This window comes from Elephas maximus, chromosome 3 (genome assembly GCF_024166365.1).
Source record: "Elephas maximus indicus isolate mEleMax1 chromosome 3, mEleMax1 primary haplotype, whole genome shotgun sequence".
NCBI lineage: Eukaryota > Metazoa > Chordata > Mammalia > Proboscidea > Elephantidae > Elephas > Elephas maximus.
Genome location: NC_064821.1, coordinates 194079519 through 194092153, shown reverse-complemented (window position 1 = coordinate 194092153; position 12635 = coordinate 194079519). Strand labels below are relative to the sequence as shown.

General features: G+C 51.3%; 2 protein-coding genes across 4 annotated transcripts; one reads left to right on the top strand and one right to left on the bottom strand.

Annotated features, from left to right (window-relative positions):
* Positions 1-2199: 2199 nt before the first annotated feature.
* On the top strand, positions 2200-7034 carry GLMP (glycosylated lysosomal membrane protein). Of its 3 annotated transcripts, none has more exons than XM_049880780.1 (6): positions 2200-2364; positions 2867-3124; positions 3292-3492; positions 3618-3836; positions 4312-4568; positions 5300-7034. In XM_049880780.1, the coding sequence occupies exons 1-6, from the start codon at positions 2245-2247 to the stop codon at positions 5412-5414; spliced, it is 1170 nt and encodes a 389-aa protein (XP_049736737.1). In that variant the 5' UTR covers positions 2200-2244; the 3' UTR covers positions 5415-7034. The 3 variants fall into 3 exon arrangements, with proteins under 3 accessions (XP_049736737.1, XP_049736738.1, XP_049736735.1); XM_049880781.1 differs by having other exon boundaries at positions 4956-5389; XM_049880778.1 differs by having other exon boundaries at positions 4681-5389.
* TMEM79 (transmembrane protein 79) lies at positions 6244-11439 on the bottom strand. Its single transcript, XM_049880782.1, has 4 exons — positions 11331-11439; positions 9757-10547; positions 9239-9452; positions 6244-6457 (listed from the first exon to the last, which is right to left on the bottom strand). Exons 2-4 carry the CDS (start codon positions 10502-10504, stop codon positions 6244-6246), a joined length of 1176 nt encoding a protein of 391 aa, XP_049736739.1. The 5' UTR covers positions 10505-10547; positions 11331-11439.
* Between the last annotated feature and the right edge of the window lie 1196 nt (positions 11440-12635).

The following is a 12635-nucleotide window of genomic DNA, read 5'->3' as shown; positions in this document are numbered from 1 at the left end:
CTACTGCTCTGCGTGAACCCTAGGCACTAGACTTAGGAAAAGAATTTTGCCACCCTCCTGACTTTGTTGATGGTTCTTCCCACTGTCAAACTCCTAGATTAAGTCAAATCCTATTTTTCCCTCATAAAGCAAAACTTTTTGCATGATGGGGCAGGCTTGAATTCCTGACGAACCAAACACACTACTCAGTCATCCAAGGCTTTTATTCTTATTTTTACCATTTCTCAGAGTTGATATCTCTGAAGATATAAAAGTACTTTTTTCCTTAAGAAAGATAAGGGAACTTTGAGAATCCCAGTGTTTGTTATCTAGTACTGCTATAACAAATACCACAAGTGGATGACTTTAACAAAAAGAAATTTACTCTTTCACAGCCTAGTAGATTACAAGTCCAAATTCAGGGTGTCAGCTCCAGGGGAAGGCTTGCTATCTTTGTCGGTTCTGTAGGAAGGCCCTTGTCCTCAAATCTTCCCCTGGTCAAAGAGCTTCTTAGGTGCAGGGACCCTGTGTCCAAAGGGCGCACTCTGCTCCTGGTGCTGCTTTCTTGCTCTTCTCTTTTCCTTCTGTCTCTTAAGAGAGAAAAGGTGGTACAGGCCACACCCCAGGGAAACTCCCTTTACGATGAATCAGGGAGGTGACCTGAGTAAGGGCAGTGGTACAATCCCACTGTAATCGTCAACATAAAACTGCAATCACAAAATGGAGGACAACCATACAATACTGGGAATCATGGCCTAACCAAGTTGATACATTTTTGGGGGAACATAATTCAATCCATGACACCGAGTATAGCCATTTGGGGAAGAAAATGAAGCTGGATGCCTACTTTGTTCTTTACAGCAAAATTTAATTTCAGGCAGGTGAAAATTTTAAATACAGATATAAAAGTGAAACTAAGAGCACAGGGGGAAAAGAAGATTTAAAATACATATTAGAGTAGGGGAAAAATATAGCCACATAAAGAATTTGCATGGCCAAAAAAAAAAAAAAAAGGGAATCCTTTGCGACAACACAGTTAATTTCCACAAAGAATTTTTAGGACTTCACAAGTAAGAAAAGGCCTACAGAAAAATAGGCAAAGGGTATAAACAGTGCCCAGGGAAGCAAAAATGAATGCCTCTGCAAAACATGAGATGCTTAACCTTTTTCAAAGAGAAATGGCAAATTAGGTTGGTAAACGCTTTTGGGGGTGTGGGAAAATGGGCATGCAAAAGTATGGTGTGAGTGTCTATTGGTAAAGCTCATACAGGGGCCATTTGACAGGGCAGTGCTGCTCCTGGGTAGTCATCGTATGGGTTTGGGTACAAACACATGACATGCTGTATGTCCAAGGGGGGATATTTCTTCCACCATTGTTTGCCATAGCAAAGTAATGGAAATAATCATGGTTCTGGTTAGATTAGATATATCCTCAGAACACCCCCCTGCAATTACTGTGTAGAATCAGGTAGCTCCAAGTGTGTTGGTAAAGAACAGTTGTCAATATATTAATGGAAAAACCAAACTGCGGAGCAGTGTTTGGGTGCCATCGTTGTGCAGCATTTTAAATACATGTTCTTGAGTACACATAAAATATCTTTGGAAGGATACATAAGAAACGGGTGATTTGTCCATTGGAGGAGTAACCAGGTTACTGGGGAATGAAGATGTTACTCTCTGGTGCCTATTGGATTTTGTACTATCTATATAATTTTAATTTGAAAGCAAGCAAAATTAAAAAAAAAAGCGACAACAAGAAGCGCATTCCTTCAGCCAGTCGCAACTTCCTTCCTCTTTGGGCAAATATGTACGTGCTGCTCTCGTATCTTATCTTCCTGAGGCGTATTTTCTCCACAATAAAATTGGTAACTCTTCCAGAACAAGAACCTGCATACATGGGAGCTCAATAAATATTAGATTGATAAAAGCCCTCCGGGGTGCACTACCTCTCCCATGGAATTTTATTGGGGTCCCATTTGGATCTTAAATCCAGACATCATGCCCACTACAGGCAACTGTGCAGTGGGACCAGCTGGGTAGAAGAGGACAGAAGTGTGTCCACATATCTCCTGTGGGGTGTCTTGCTTGTCCTCCAAGTCAGGGAAGGCGAACTCCCAAGGGTTCTAATTGTATTCTAACTCAAGCTGAAATCTGAGCTAAGGGAGGCGGTCTCTTTAAGAACTGGTATGGTGGCTCCGCCCTTTAAAGGGATCAGCTGAATCCAAGTCACTTGACTTTCCGGTGCCTGTTAGGAAGTTGGGCCACATGTGCGGCTGTGGGGAGCCCAGCTGGGGTTGGGGGCTCTGTGCCCCCAGCCCCATACTCCTCCTGAGCCTACTTCTGTCTGCAGCCCCGTTTGGTCTGCTGGGGGAGGAGACCCGCCAGGTGAGGCTCTGGGGCTAGGAACAACAGCGGTTTCAGGAAATGCTACCCTTTCGGGGTGGCTGGAATATGGGGCAAATGAGGGGTGGGGGCCTGGCTGCCAAGAGAAGGATTCTTCCATCTGGGGAGAGGGGAGGCAGCCAGGGGTAAAAGAATTGTGGAGTAGGGTGGATGTGAGGACTTTGTACCTTCAGGTGAAGTCTGGACCCTGACTCAGCCTTGAGTGACCCAGGTGCAGGCTAGTCTTGGATTTTTCCCTTCCTCATAGTCCTGTGCCCTGATCTGCCACTGGCTGTATCCCCATCTCCTCCAACTCACCTCTGCCCCTTCCCCCAGGATTCCCTTAGCTCCCACACCCAAGTCTCTTGCCTCGGTCTCTGAGAGATCCCGCCCCTTCCCCAGTATTCCCCAAGTCCCCCCACTGAGGCATCTCCTTTGCCCTCTGTCTCTCCCTGATCCTGTTCCCTCAACCCTCCCTCCTCATTCACACTACTCCTTGTTCCAGGTATCTCTGGAGGCCGTCCCTGGCTGGCCAGGGCCCCCCCAGAACTTGCTGCATATCCGGGCAGTGGGTGCCAACTCCACGCTGCACTATGTGTGGAGCAGCCTGGGGCTTCCAGCAGTCCTGCTGGTGGCCACCAACACCCCCCACAGCTTCCTGAGCGTCAACTGGAGCCGCCTGCTATCCCCTGAGCCTGATGAGGGCCTGATGGTACTCCCCAAGGACAGCATCCAGTTTTCTTCTGCCCTTGTCTTTACCAGGGTGAGGAGGTTGGGAAAAACCAAAGAGAAGAGCCTCAGAGGAGGGGGTTCATCCTCATTTGAGGGAGGAGCTGAAGACTGGGGGTGGGGCCAATGAGTAGGAGGGTGATGATCCAGGAGAAAGCTCCACCCAGGCAACCCCAGTCCTGTCCCACCCCTGTCCTCCAGCTGTTTGAGTTTGATAGCACCAATGTGTCCGATGTGACAGCAAAGCTCCCAGGAAAACCGTATCCCCCATACTCTTTGGCTGAGTTCTCCTGGAACAACATCACTGACTCATTGGATCCTGCCACCCTAAGTGCCACATTTCGAGGCCGCCCCATACATGACCTTACCAAGGCTTTTGTCAATGGCAGCCTGTCGTTCAGGGTAAGAATGTGGGGAATCAGAAGGAATTAAGGCTTATTTATGGGGGTGGGAGTTAATGATGGGGGTGGACCTCAAGCTCAGGCATTCATCTGCTTCCCACATGTCCTGTGCCTCCTCCTTTCTAGGTCCAGGCGTTTTCCACATCTGGCCGGCCAATCCAACCCCCTCGCCTCCTGCACACGGCAGACACCTGCCAGCTGGAGGTAGTCCTGACTGGGGCCTCTCCCCGGGGAAACTGCTCCCTGTTTGGGCTGGAGGTAGCTACCTTGAGCCAGGGCCCTGACTGCCCCTCAGTGCAGGAGCAGCGCTCCATCGACGATGAATATGCACCTGCTGTCTTCCAGGTCAGGCTTCCAGTGGAGAGGTACATGGGTGGGGCATGTAGGTGGGACCCCATCAGGACTTCAGAGAGTCATTCAAACATTTAACATTTAGCAACACTTTATTCAGCTCCTCTAAGTGCTGGGCAAAGTGCTAACCAATCTAACTCAGTGGAGGAGACAGGCAGAAGGCCGTGCCATGTGACTTGTGGTCTGGCAGGTGGGGATCTGCAGGGGCCTCAAAGGAAGGAGCTGAGTGCTGACTTGCAGGATGTCAGAGCTAGAAAAGGACTTGGTGCTGATCTAGTACGACTCCTTTCTACAGAGCAGAGACTGAAGCCCTCGTGCACAGCCTGTCAGTTCTAGAACCAGGCCTAGGACTTGGACCCCTGCTTCCCCTGGCACAGTGCCTGTCACTACTAGTGACTGATGGAGACTGGGAGGGGACGAGGGACAAAAAGGGTTGATCGTCTTCACTCTGCCTTGTCTTTCTTCCCAGTTGGACCAGCTACTGTGGGGCTCCCTCCCATCAGGCTTCGTGCAGTGGCGACCAGTGGCTTTCTCACAGAAGCAGAGGGGCCGAGAATCAGCCCTGCCCTGCCAAGTATCCCCACTTCACCCCACCTTGGCATACTCTCTTCCCCAGTCACCCATTGTCCAGGCCTACTTTGGGTCCCAGACCAACTTCTGTGCCTTCAATCTGACGTTTGGGGCTTCCACAGGCCCTGGCTACTGGGACCAATACTACCTCAGCTGGTGAGAGCCAGGGCCTGGGCTGAGGGGTTTGGGGGATTGGGGTGGGGGAGAGCTGAGCCTCCCAGTCCTCTGTCCTAAGCCTGCTAACTCTTTTTCACCCTGCTTGCTCTAGGTCGATGCTCCTGGGTATGGGCTCCCCTCCGGTGGATGCCTTGTCCCCACTAGTCCTGGGTATCATGGCGGTAGCCTTGGGTGCTCCAGGGCTCATGCTGCTAGGCGGGGGCCTGATTCTGCTCCTGCACCACAAGCAGTACTCAGAGTACCAGCCCATAAATTGAGGCCCTCTTGTTAGAGGGAAGGACATCACTGAACCTGCCTTGCTGTGCCTCATACCTCTGTAGGTTGGAGGGTCAATGTTCCTAACCACGCCATCTTGCTTTTCTGCAGAACCTCAAACCCCAGCCTCGACAGTGTGGAGACTCCCAGCTCGGGCTTCTTTCATACCCTGGAGAGGAGGCCAGGGATGGGGTTATTGGTAGAGGAAGGGTCCCCTTGGTGTTGCCTCCCCTGCTCCTCCTCCCCGCCTCCCCATTTCCCCTGGATGGGACTTAACAGGCCTGAATGAGAGGCTTTCTAACTGGCTGGCTGCCCTGGAGGTGGTGAAATAGACTTTTTTTTTATAGAGCTCCAGCCTCTCAATGTATGAGTGTTGTTGGGCCGGTTTGGGCTGGTTCCAGCGAATGGGCAGGCTCAGAGATGGGTGTGGAAGGTGTGTTTCTGTTTTTCACCAGGCCTAGTTCTCCCCCTTGCCATGGGACAGAGGCTCCAACCAGCCACCCCCTACCATGTGGAGCTGGGAGGTTTCTGCTGCACAGTCTGAATCAAGGAAGGGATGCTGGAGACTAGGGGACAAACACAAAGAAACAACCAATCAAGTCTGTGGTAGTAATTTATTGTCCCCCACACACATATACACACATACTCACACTCGGTTAACATTTGCCACTGTGCCGTCCAGTCACTCCCCAGCTGCCACATGCATGGTCATACACTCACTCCACAGCCACTTTTTGTGCTCTTGGGAGGCAGGTTTCCCTGTCTGCTCCCCTTTTCCCATGCAAGAGGTGTGATTTGTGGGCACTTTAGAGGTGGGAAGTCACAGGGGCCTAAATATGTTGGAAAGGATGAGGCAGCAGCCCTGGGTTGGGACAACTGGAATAATCTTGGCTGAGGCTAAAGGGCAGGTCATCCCAAACCCAGACCCCCTAGGGAAGGTTTTCACCAAACTTCAAAGTCCTGTCTCATAGCATGTCAGACACAGAAATGATCAAAGGTTTGGCTGTGGCTCTGCTACCTACTTAGCAGGGGCCTTGGGAGGGGGCAGAGTCCAGCATTAGTGGGCCTTGTGTGGCAGTGGTGGGAGGCTGCTCAGGAAAAAACCTCCCTGTTTCTGGCCCCCGTGCCCTCAGCATCCTTAAAGGACGGAGTGGTTCATCTCTTTCCCTGCAAGAAAACTAAAACCCTGCCTCATGACTGTGAAGAGCCGCGCTGGCAGGGGAACAGAGGACGGTGCGGGCTCTGATTGCATGGGACCCCTGGGGCACTAGCGGGATTCATCCCTCAGAGGCACCAGGATTGGGGCACAGTCCAGGCCAGCAAACCCATTCAGAGAAGTGCCCCAAGCCCATCCCGGATCAGCCCACCCGCGAACCCGGGAGACTGGAGGGCCAGCGGCTCAGCCCCAGGGGCGGGGCCTGTAGATGGAGGCGGAGTGGGCGTGGTCCGGGTAGTCCAGGCGGCTCTCCGCCGCAGTGAGCATGCGCTCGGGCTCCACCACGAACATGTAGTAGAGGTTCCACACCAGCATGGCCAGCAGCGGCAGGAACGTCAAGCCGTAGCCAAAGCCTCGGAAGGAGCGGCCCACGGCGAAGGTCAGCCAGTATATCAGCCTGCGAAGGCAAGAAAGGGTCAGACCATCCTATGGATCACAACAGTCCCATCCGTTGTGCGTGGGGTGGCCATGAGTCTGTCGCCCACTGGACATAAGCTCATAACCACCACCACCCTCGAGGGAAGCGCATAGGCTGATGGTGGTGAGAACACACAGTGAAGGAGGTAGATGGGGGCTGGTGAATACAGCTGGTATACTAATAACAGCCAATATTCGTGCACTTACAATGTGCCAGGTACTGTGCTAATTACTTGAACAGCACTATTAGACTTATCCACATCTCTATGAAACCGGTATATTTATCCTCCTCTTTTATATATTTTTCAAATTTTAATTAAAAATTTTCGAATGGGTAGTATACATTGACATGGTTCAAAATTCAAAGGTACCCCCATGCATATAGTACCTTTCCTGACTCCCTGGCAGCCGGTGTTATGGTTTCTTGTGCTTCAAGTGATCTTTTACACACATAGGATGAGCGAAACGATTTTTGTTTTCTTTTTCTCCCTTTTTTGAAGTACAGCAGCATACTATATGCACTGTTCTACACGTTGATTTTTTTCTTTTAACGTATCTTGGAGATAATTTTATATCAGTATATAAACAGCTTCCTCATTCTTTTACATCGGCAGTGCATTTCAGTGTGTTTATTTCCTCTTTTGCCAATGAGGAAACTAAGGCTCCAAAGGGGTTAAATAAGACTGGCTCAAGGTTATACATCTGGGAAATAGCAAAGCTGTGATTTGAACCCAAGCCTCCTGTCTTTTTAAAGGGGCAGAGGAAAAAGAGGAGAAGCCAGCTTCACGAGGGCTTGAAGCCCAGAGGGATGGGTCAGCCACCAAATTTTCCCTTTCGGAAAAACAAAATACACATCCTTCAATGGGGATTGGAGGAGCAGCATCTGCTTAATATAAAAAGGACTGACCACTCATTACAAAATTGCTTTTTCACCTGTGAAAGGGAGGGAAGAGTAACTGCGGTTTCTGGACTGTACCAGGAAGCAGCATGGGATAACAGTAAGAGGCCACATTTATCAAGCCTTCCCAAGTGCCTGGCTGCTGTAAGCACCCTACAGGAATTAACTCATTCAGTCCTCACAACAACTGCATTTTATAGATGATGAAACAGGGACAAAATGCTAAGGCAACTTGGCCATGGAAGAGAAAAAAGGAGCCTGGATAGAAGGAGGAAGGGACCTGGATTCCAGTCCTATAAAATGAGGCGGCTGGACCGGATAATTGCTGAGTCTTCCTTTAGCTGCCTAATGATTCTTACTGCTTAAGCCAACTTCTCCCTGAGACCAGCATTCTCCAAGAGAGATGGGAGGTTGAGTTACGTAAGCAGGAACATATTTATCTTGAGAAACATTTACGGAGAGAAAAGGCAAAGCTGCATGATGGTCAGGAGGCTGGGGGAGGGGGGTACAGCTGACCACTAGACTACAATCAAAAGTGACAGGAAGGCACATTTTAGCTTGATATAAGGAATAATATTTTAGCAGTTAAAGCTACCTGGAAGCCTGTATCAAAAGTAACAAGAGGAAATGTATTAGGGAAAAATGGAAAGACCTGCGTTTGGGCTCAGAAATTCAAAGATGCCTTCCAGGTGAACAGTAGTTCACGTGGAAAAAGCCCTAGGGATTTCAGGGGACTGCAGACTCTGAATGAAAGGAGAGTAATGACGCTACCATGAGAGCTAATGTGGCCATGGTTTGCATGAATAGGATAGTGCCCTTGAAGGGTCCCCATTAACAAGCAGGAGAATTTCCTGCCCAGAGGAAAGGACCTGGGACAGTGAAGGGACCTGGGCAGTTAGCAAAGAAAGAGACTGGGTAGCAGGGTGCTGAGCTAGGGGGTTTAAGAGCTGTCATCAAACGCCTGAATTTGCCTTAGGCAATTCCAGAGATCAGGGTCGGGGCAGCAGTTTTCAGCACAACATAAAAACTTTCTAACAGTTAACCTGTTGTCATCAAGTCAATTCCGACTCATGGCAACCCCATGTATTACAGAGTAGAATTCAGCTCCGTGGGGTTTTCTTGGCTGTAATCTTTATGGAAGCAGATCACCAGGCCTTTCTCTCATGGTGCTACTGGGTGGGTTCAAAACCATCAACTTTTTGATTAGTAGTGGGTGCAAGTCATTTGCAATGCCCAGGGACTCCTAATAATTGTTGTGTGCCCTCGAGTCGATTCTGACTCATAGAGACCCAGTGTGACAGAGTAGAACTGCCCCATGGGGTCTCCCAGGCTGTAATCTTTACAGGAGCAGATCGCCAGGTTTCTTCTCCCACAGAGCAGTGGTGGGTTAGAACCTCCAACCTTTCAGTTAGCAGCTGAGCACTTAACCATTGTGCCACCAGGGCTCCTTTATAACAATCAGGACCTTTAAGAAGTGAAACAGATTGTCTTGTAAAGAATTGAGCCCCTTATCTGAGGGGGTGTTCAACAAGACGCCAAATGGCCACTAGACCAGAGTGCCACAGAGGAGTGGCTACAACGGGTGGGAGGTTGGTCAGGATGATGCCTGAATGCCCTTCAGGTTCTAGGTTGGTATATATGTCTCTGAAGTCAGCTTCCTATGAGAAGACATATGAGCTGATTACCCACTACCAGGTGAGGTCAAGTGCAAGGGAGAAAGTGGACTCACTGCTCCAGGATTCACATTTGGGCTGATGCAGAATCCAGAAAGACCCCTGTCCCTGGTTCTCCAGCCATTCAGTTGCCTGGGTCCCTCTAGCATCACTGCCTTGCCCTCAAGCTCCACCCGCAGTCCCAACTCACCTGGAGATGGCAAAGAGGCCAGTGAGCAGTGGGAGCAGCTTGAGGGTGTCCTGGGGCAGGTAGGTGGAAAGCACGGCCAGGTTGAAGAAGTAGAGGATGAAGAGCTGCACCGACTGGGCCACATATCGCCGGTGGATCTCCACCTCCCGCCGGGGCTCCCCAAAGGGCCGTAGGGCAGAAAAGCACAGCAGGCTCAGCCCATATACCAGGATTCCTGGGGTGGGGTTGGGGAGCACACAGAGTCAGGAAAGACAGGAGGAAGGAGCTTTAGGCAGGAAGCTGGGGCCAGGGTTCACAGTGGAGGGTGCAGGCCCCACAGAAGGAAAGTGCATAGATTATACACAGTGGGGCTGAGGTGGTCCTAAGATGGGTGGACACACAGGTGGCAGGGCACAGGAGGCCATGAGGGGTCCAGCTCGAGTGAAGGGAAACCCAACTGCTCCCCAAACCAGCAGGTCCCACCCTCCTCGAGTCTAGTTCCCAGATGTCCCCTTTCTTCTGAAGGGCCCCGAGCTCACCCAGCACGATGGGGAAGGTGGCAAAGACCCCGCAGCGCAGCGTGTAGACCAGACGGGAACTCACTGTGGGCAGCCGAGGGGCATCGAAGGGCAAGAAGGCATATGCCCCATACAGTAGGCAGGGGAAGAGGATGAGGGCGGCCCCTACCGAGGCCACGGCCCTCAGCCCCTCACGGCTCCCACAGCCCTTGCAGGACCGGCTAGGTGGCCTCACCACTGCCTCAGCCCACTTGCGCTCAGGGGGCTCAGGGTGGGTGGCCCGGGTGGGCAGAAAGGCCCGGCGCTCCTCCTCGCCTGACTCACAGCGCACTATGAGGTCCTCCTGGGGCCGCCGCTCAATGCATTGTAGGTCGATGGGCACAAAGGCGCGGGCTGCCTTCTCAGGCAGCAGGTTCACATCATCTTCGGATGGCTCCTCTGGCCTGGGAGGTGGCTCTGACTCTAGGGACTCTGGCCCAATGCCCCGCCAGCCGGGGGGGTCTGGGAACGGAGCACTGGGCTGGGGGCCAGTCCCCCAGGGCAAGGTGGCAGCCTCGCTCACTGTGCTGTCCAGACCATCCTCAGTCCCCTCTCCAGCCATGGGAGACCCAACCGAAGACTCCACTCTGGGGGACTCAGCTCTGGGGGACTCAGCCCCACCTTCCCCTTCTGGCTGCTGGCCATTGGGAACCAAAGCCTGAGGTGGGCTCTTTTCCAAAGCCTCGGACCCCTTCACTTCCAACAGGGCTACAGTCTCAGGTTTGGTCATGCTGAGGCCTCAGTTCTGGGGTCTACAGCGAGGTCATGTCACCCTGCAGAGAGCAGAGGGAAGCTCTGTCAGTGCCCCTGTCCTCTGGCCCTTAGGACAAGCGGGCAGAGCTGGAACTCTCCAGGACAGACCCTTGATGGGCTTGAGCCCCATCTGGGACCTTAAGGAGAACATGCTGTGAGGAAGGTGTTGAAACAGAGGGAGGTGGAAGGGAAGTGAGCAGCTGAAATGGAGGCTCCCTTTCGACACCAAATGCCAACCAGCAGGAGACGGTGAGTCAGGGGGGCACAGGTCCTGGCAGTTATGGCCTCAGCTGGCCTACCCACGCCTTCTGCCCCACTCCACCAAAACCCCTGGGGTCATGGCCACCCTAATCCAGGAAAGGGAGAAAGAGGAGGTGTCTAGAACTTTGCCAAGAACTTCCTTTCCACCCAGGACCTTCCTGTGACTAGAGAAGCTGCCCCCCTATTTTCCCACCTGCCCTTCCCCCTGCAGACCACCACGTGGAACTCTAGTGGCAGTGGATGCCCGTGATTTGCCTACAAATATGTCCTAGGGAGCTAGCTGTCCCAGGGCACCCTGTCCCTTCAGCTCCAATCTGGGTATTTGGTCAGATTCCAAACACCTCACTGGCCTACTTCATCTACCTCCACAGGGCTGGGGTCTGTCCATTCCCAACTTCCAGGTTTAATAATGGCTGTTTTCCATGTCTCTCCTCCTGCCTTTCTTTCCACCCTGCCATTTGGTCTGCACCTCACTGCTCCCTCCTTTTCCTCAAGGACCCTTCTACCCCTCCTCGCAGTTTGGACCCATGACACCCTCTTACTTTCCATCTGGAGACAGGTGGAGGGTCCTGGCCGGTGTCTGGGAAGGAGCTGCCCAGCTCCCTGCTGGCTCTACAAGTATTTCTCTCCGTCTCCCTCTCTTTACCTGTGTCTCCAAACCTGTCTGACCAGAGCAGGTGGGGCCCAGATTAAAGGAGCAGGCCCCGCCCAGCTGAATTGGCCGACAGAAAAGGCATTAGAGGAGGGACTTCATTCTTTCTGGAAGTGGGGGTGCAGGTGGGCATAGGCACCAGTACACTTTTTAGGTACATGGGATGTGTAGGGGCTCCCAGCTAGGAAAGCAGAGGAGGAAGAGTGGGTTTGTATATTCGCAGGTATTGGAATAAGTTGGAATGCCCAGAAAAGAGGTGGAATTTGTACATTTATTTATTCAGTAAATACTTATTGAACTATTATTAGCTAGATGCTATTTTAGGTACTGACCCAGAAGAAAACAAGGTGACAGCCAAGGTCCCTGTCCTTGAGGAGCTTTTGTTCTATTGGGGTGATAGATAATTAAAAAACCTAGCAACTAAGCCAAAAAGACAATTTCAATAAGGAAAGTCTCTTTGACAGGGTGACATTCCAGCCGAGACCTGATGGGAAATCAGGAGTATGAGTGTTCCAGGCAGAGGAACAGCAAGTGAAAGGCCAACAGGTAGGAAGGACAGACTGTTTCAGGAGCAGAAAGGTCAGGTGGCTGGAGCCAAGAGCATAGTGGTGGAAGGGAAATTTATGTTCCCATTGCAACCTGTAAACAGGCTCGGGGACACCTTGCTTTTTAACTTATTAAGGTTAAGAGAGCAATACAAATCCATGTTAGATAGCAGGTGATCCTTCTACGTGAGCGAGTGGGAGAAAAAGTGGCTTTTCATTCCTGTGCGATCTTATTCCTAAAGGCATTGGAACTCTGTGAGACCACGGTTAGTGTCTAGCTTGCTCACCTCTGTGTCCTCAGCACGGTGGTTGGAAGACAGCAAGTATTCAATAAATGTTTGCTGGGCTGGTATGAGAGAGATACGCAAGCTGAAAATCTTTCGGAGGTGGAGCTGAAAGGCGCGATGCTTGTACAAAAGTCTCACTGGGACTTACTCCTATGTGATCCTTGGCTTTTTCCAAGAAAATTTTAACTTTTTTTTTTTTAATTATGGAAAAAAGGGAGAATTGGAGTCACTCTAACCAGTAACCTGAAAGACGCTCGGCTCAAATGGGGAGGGAATGAGGGCAGATCACTGGGACGCCCCTCGCTGTTGGCTCTCCTGCCCCAATCCAGTTTAGCTTCAGCCTCCTGAGTCCACTGTCTGTTC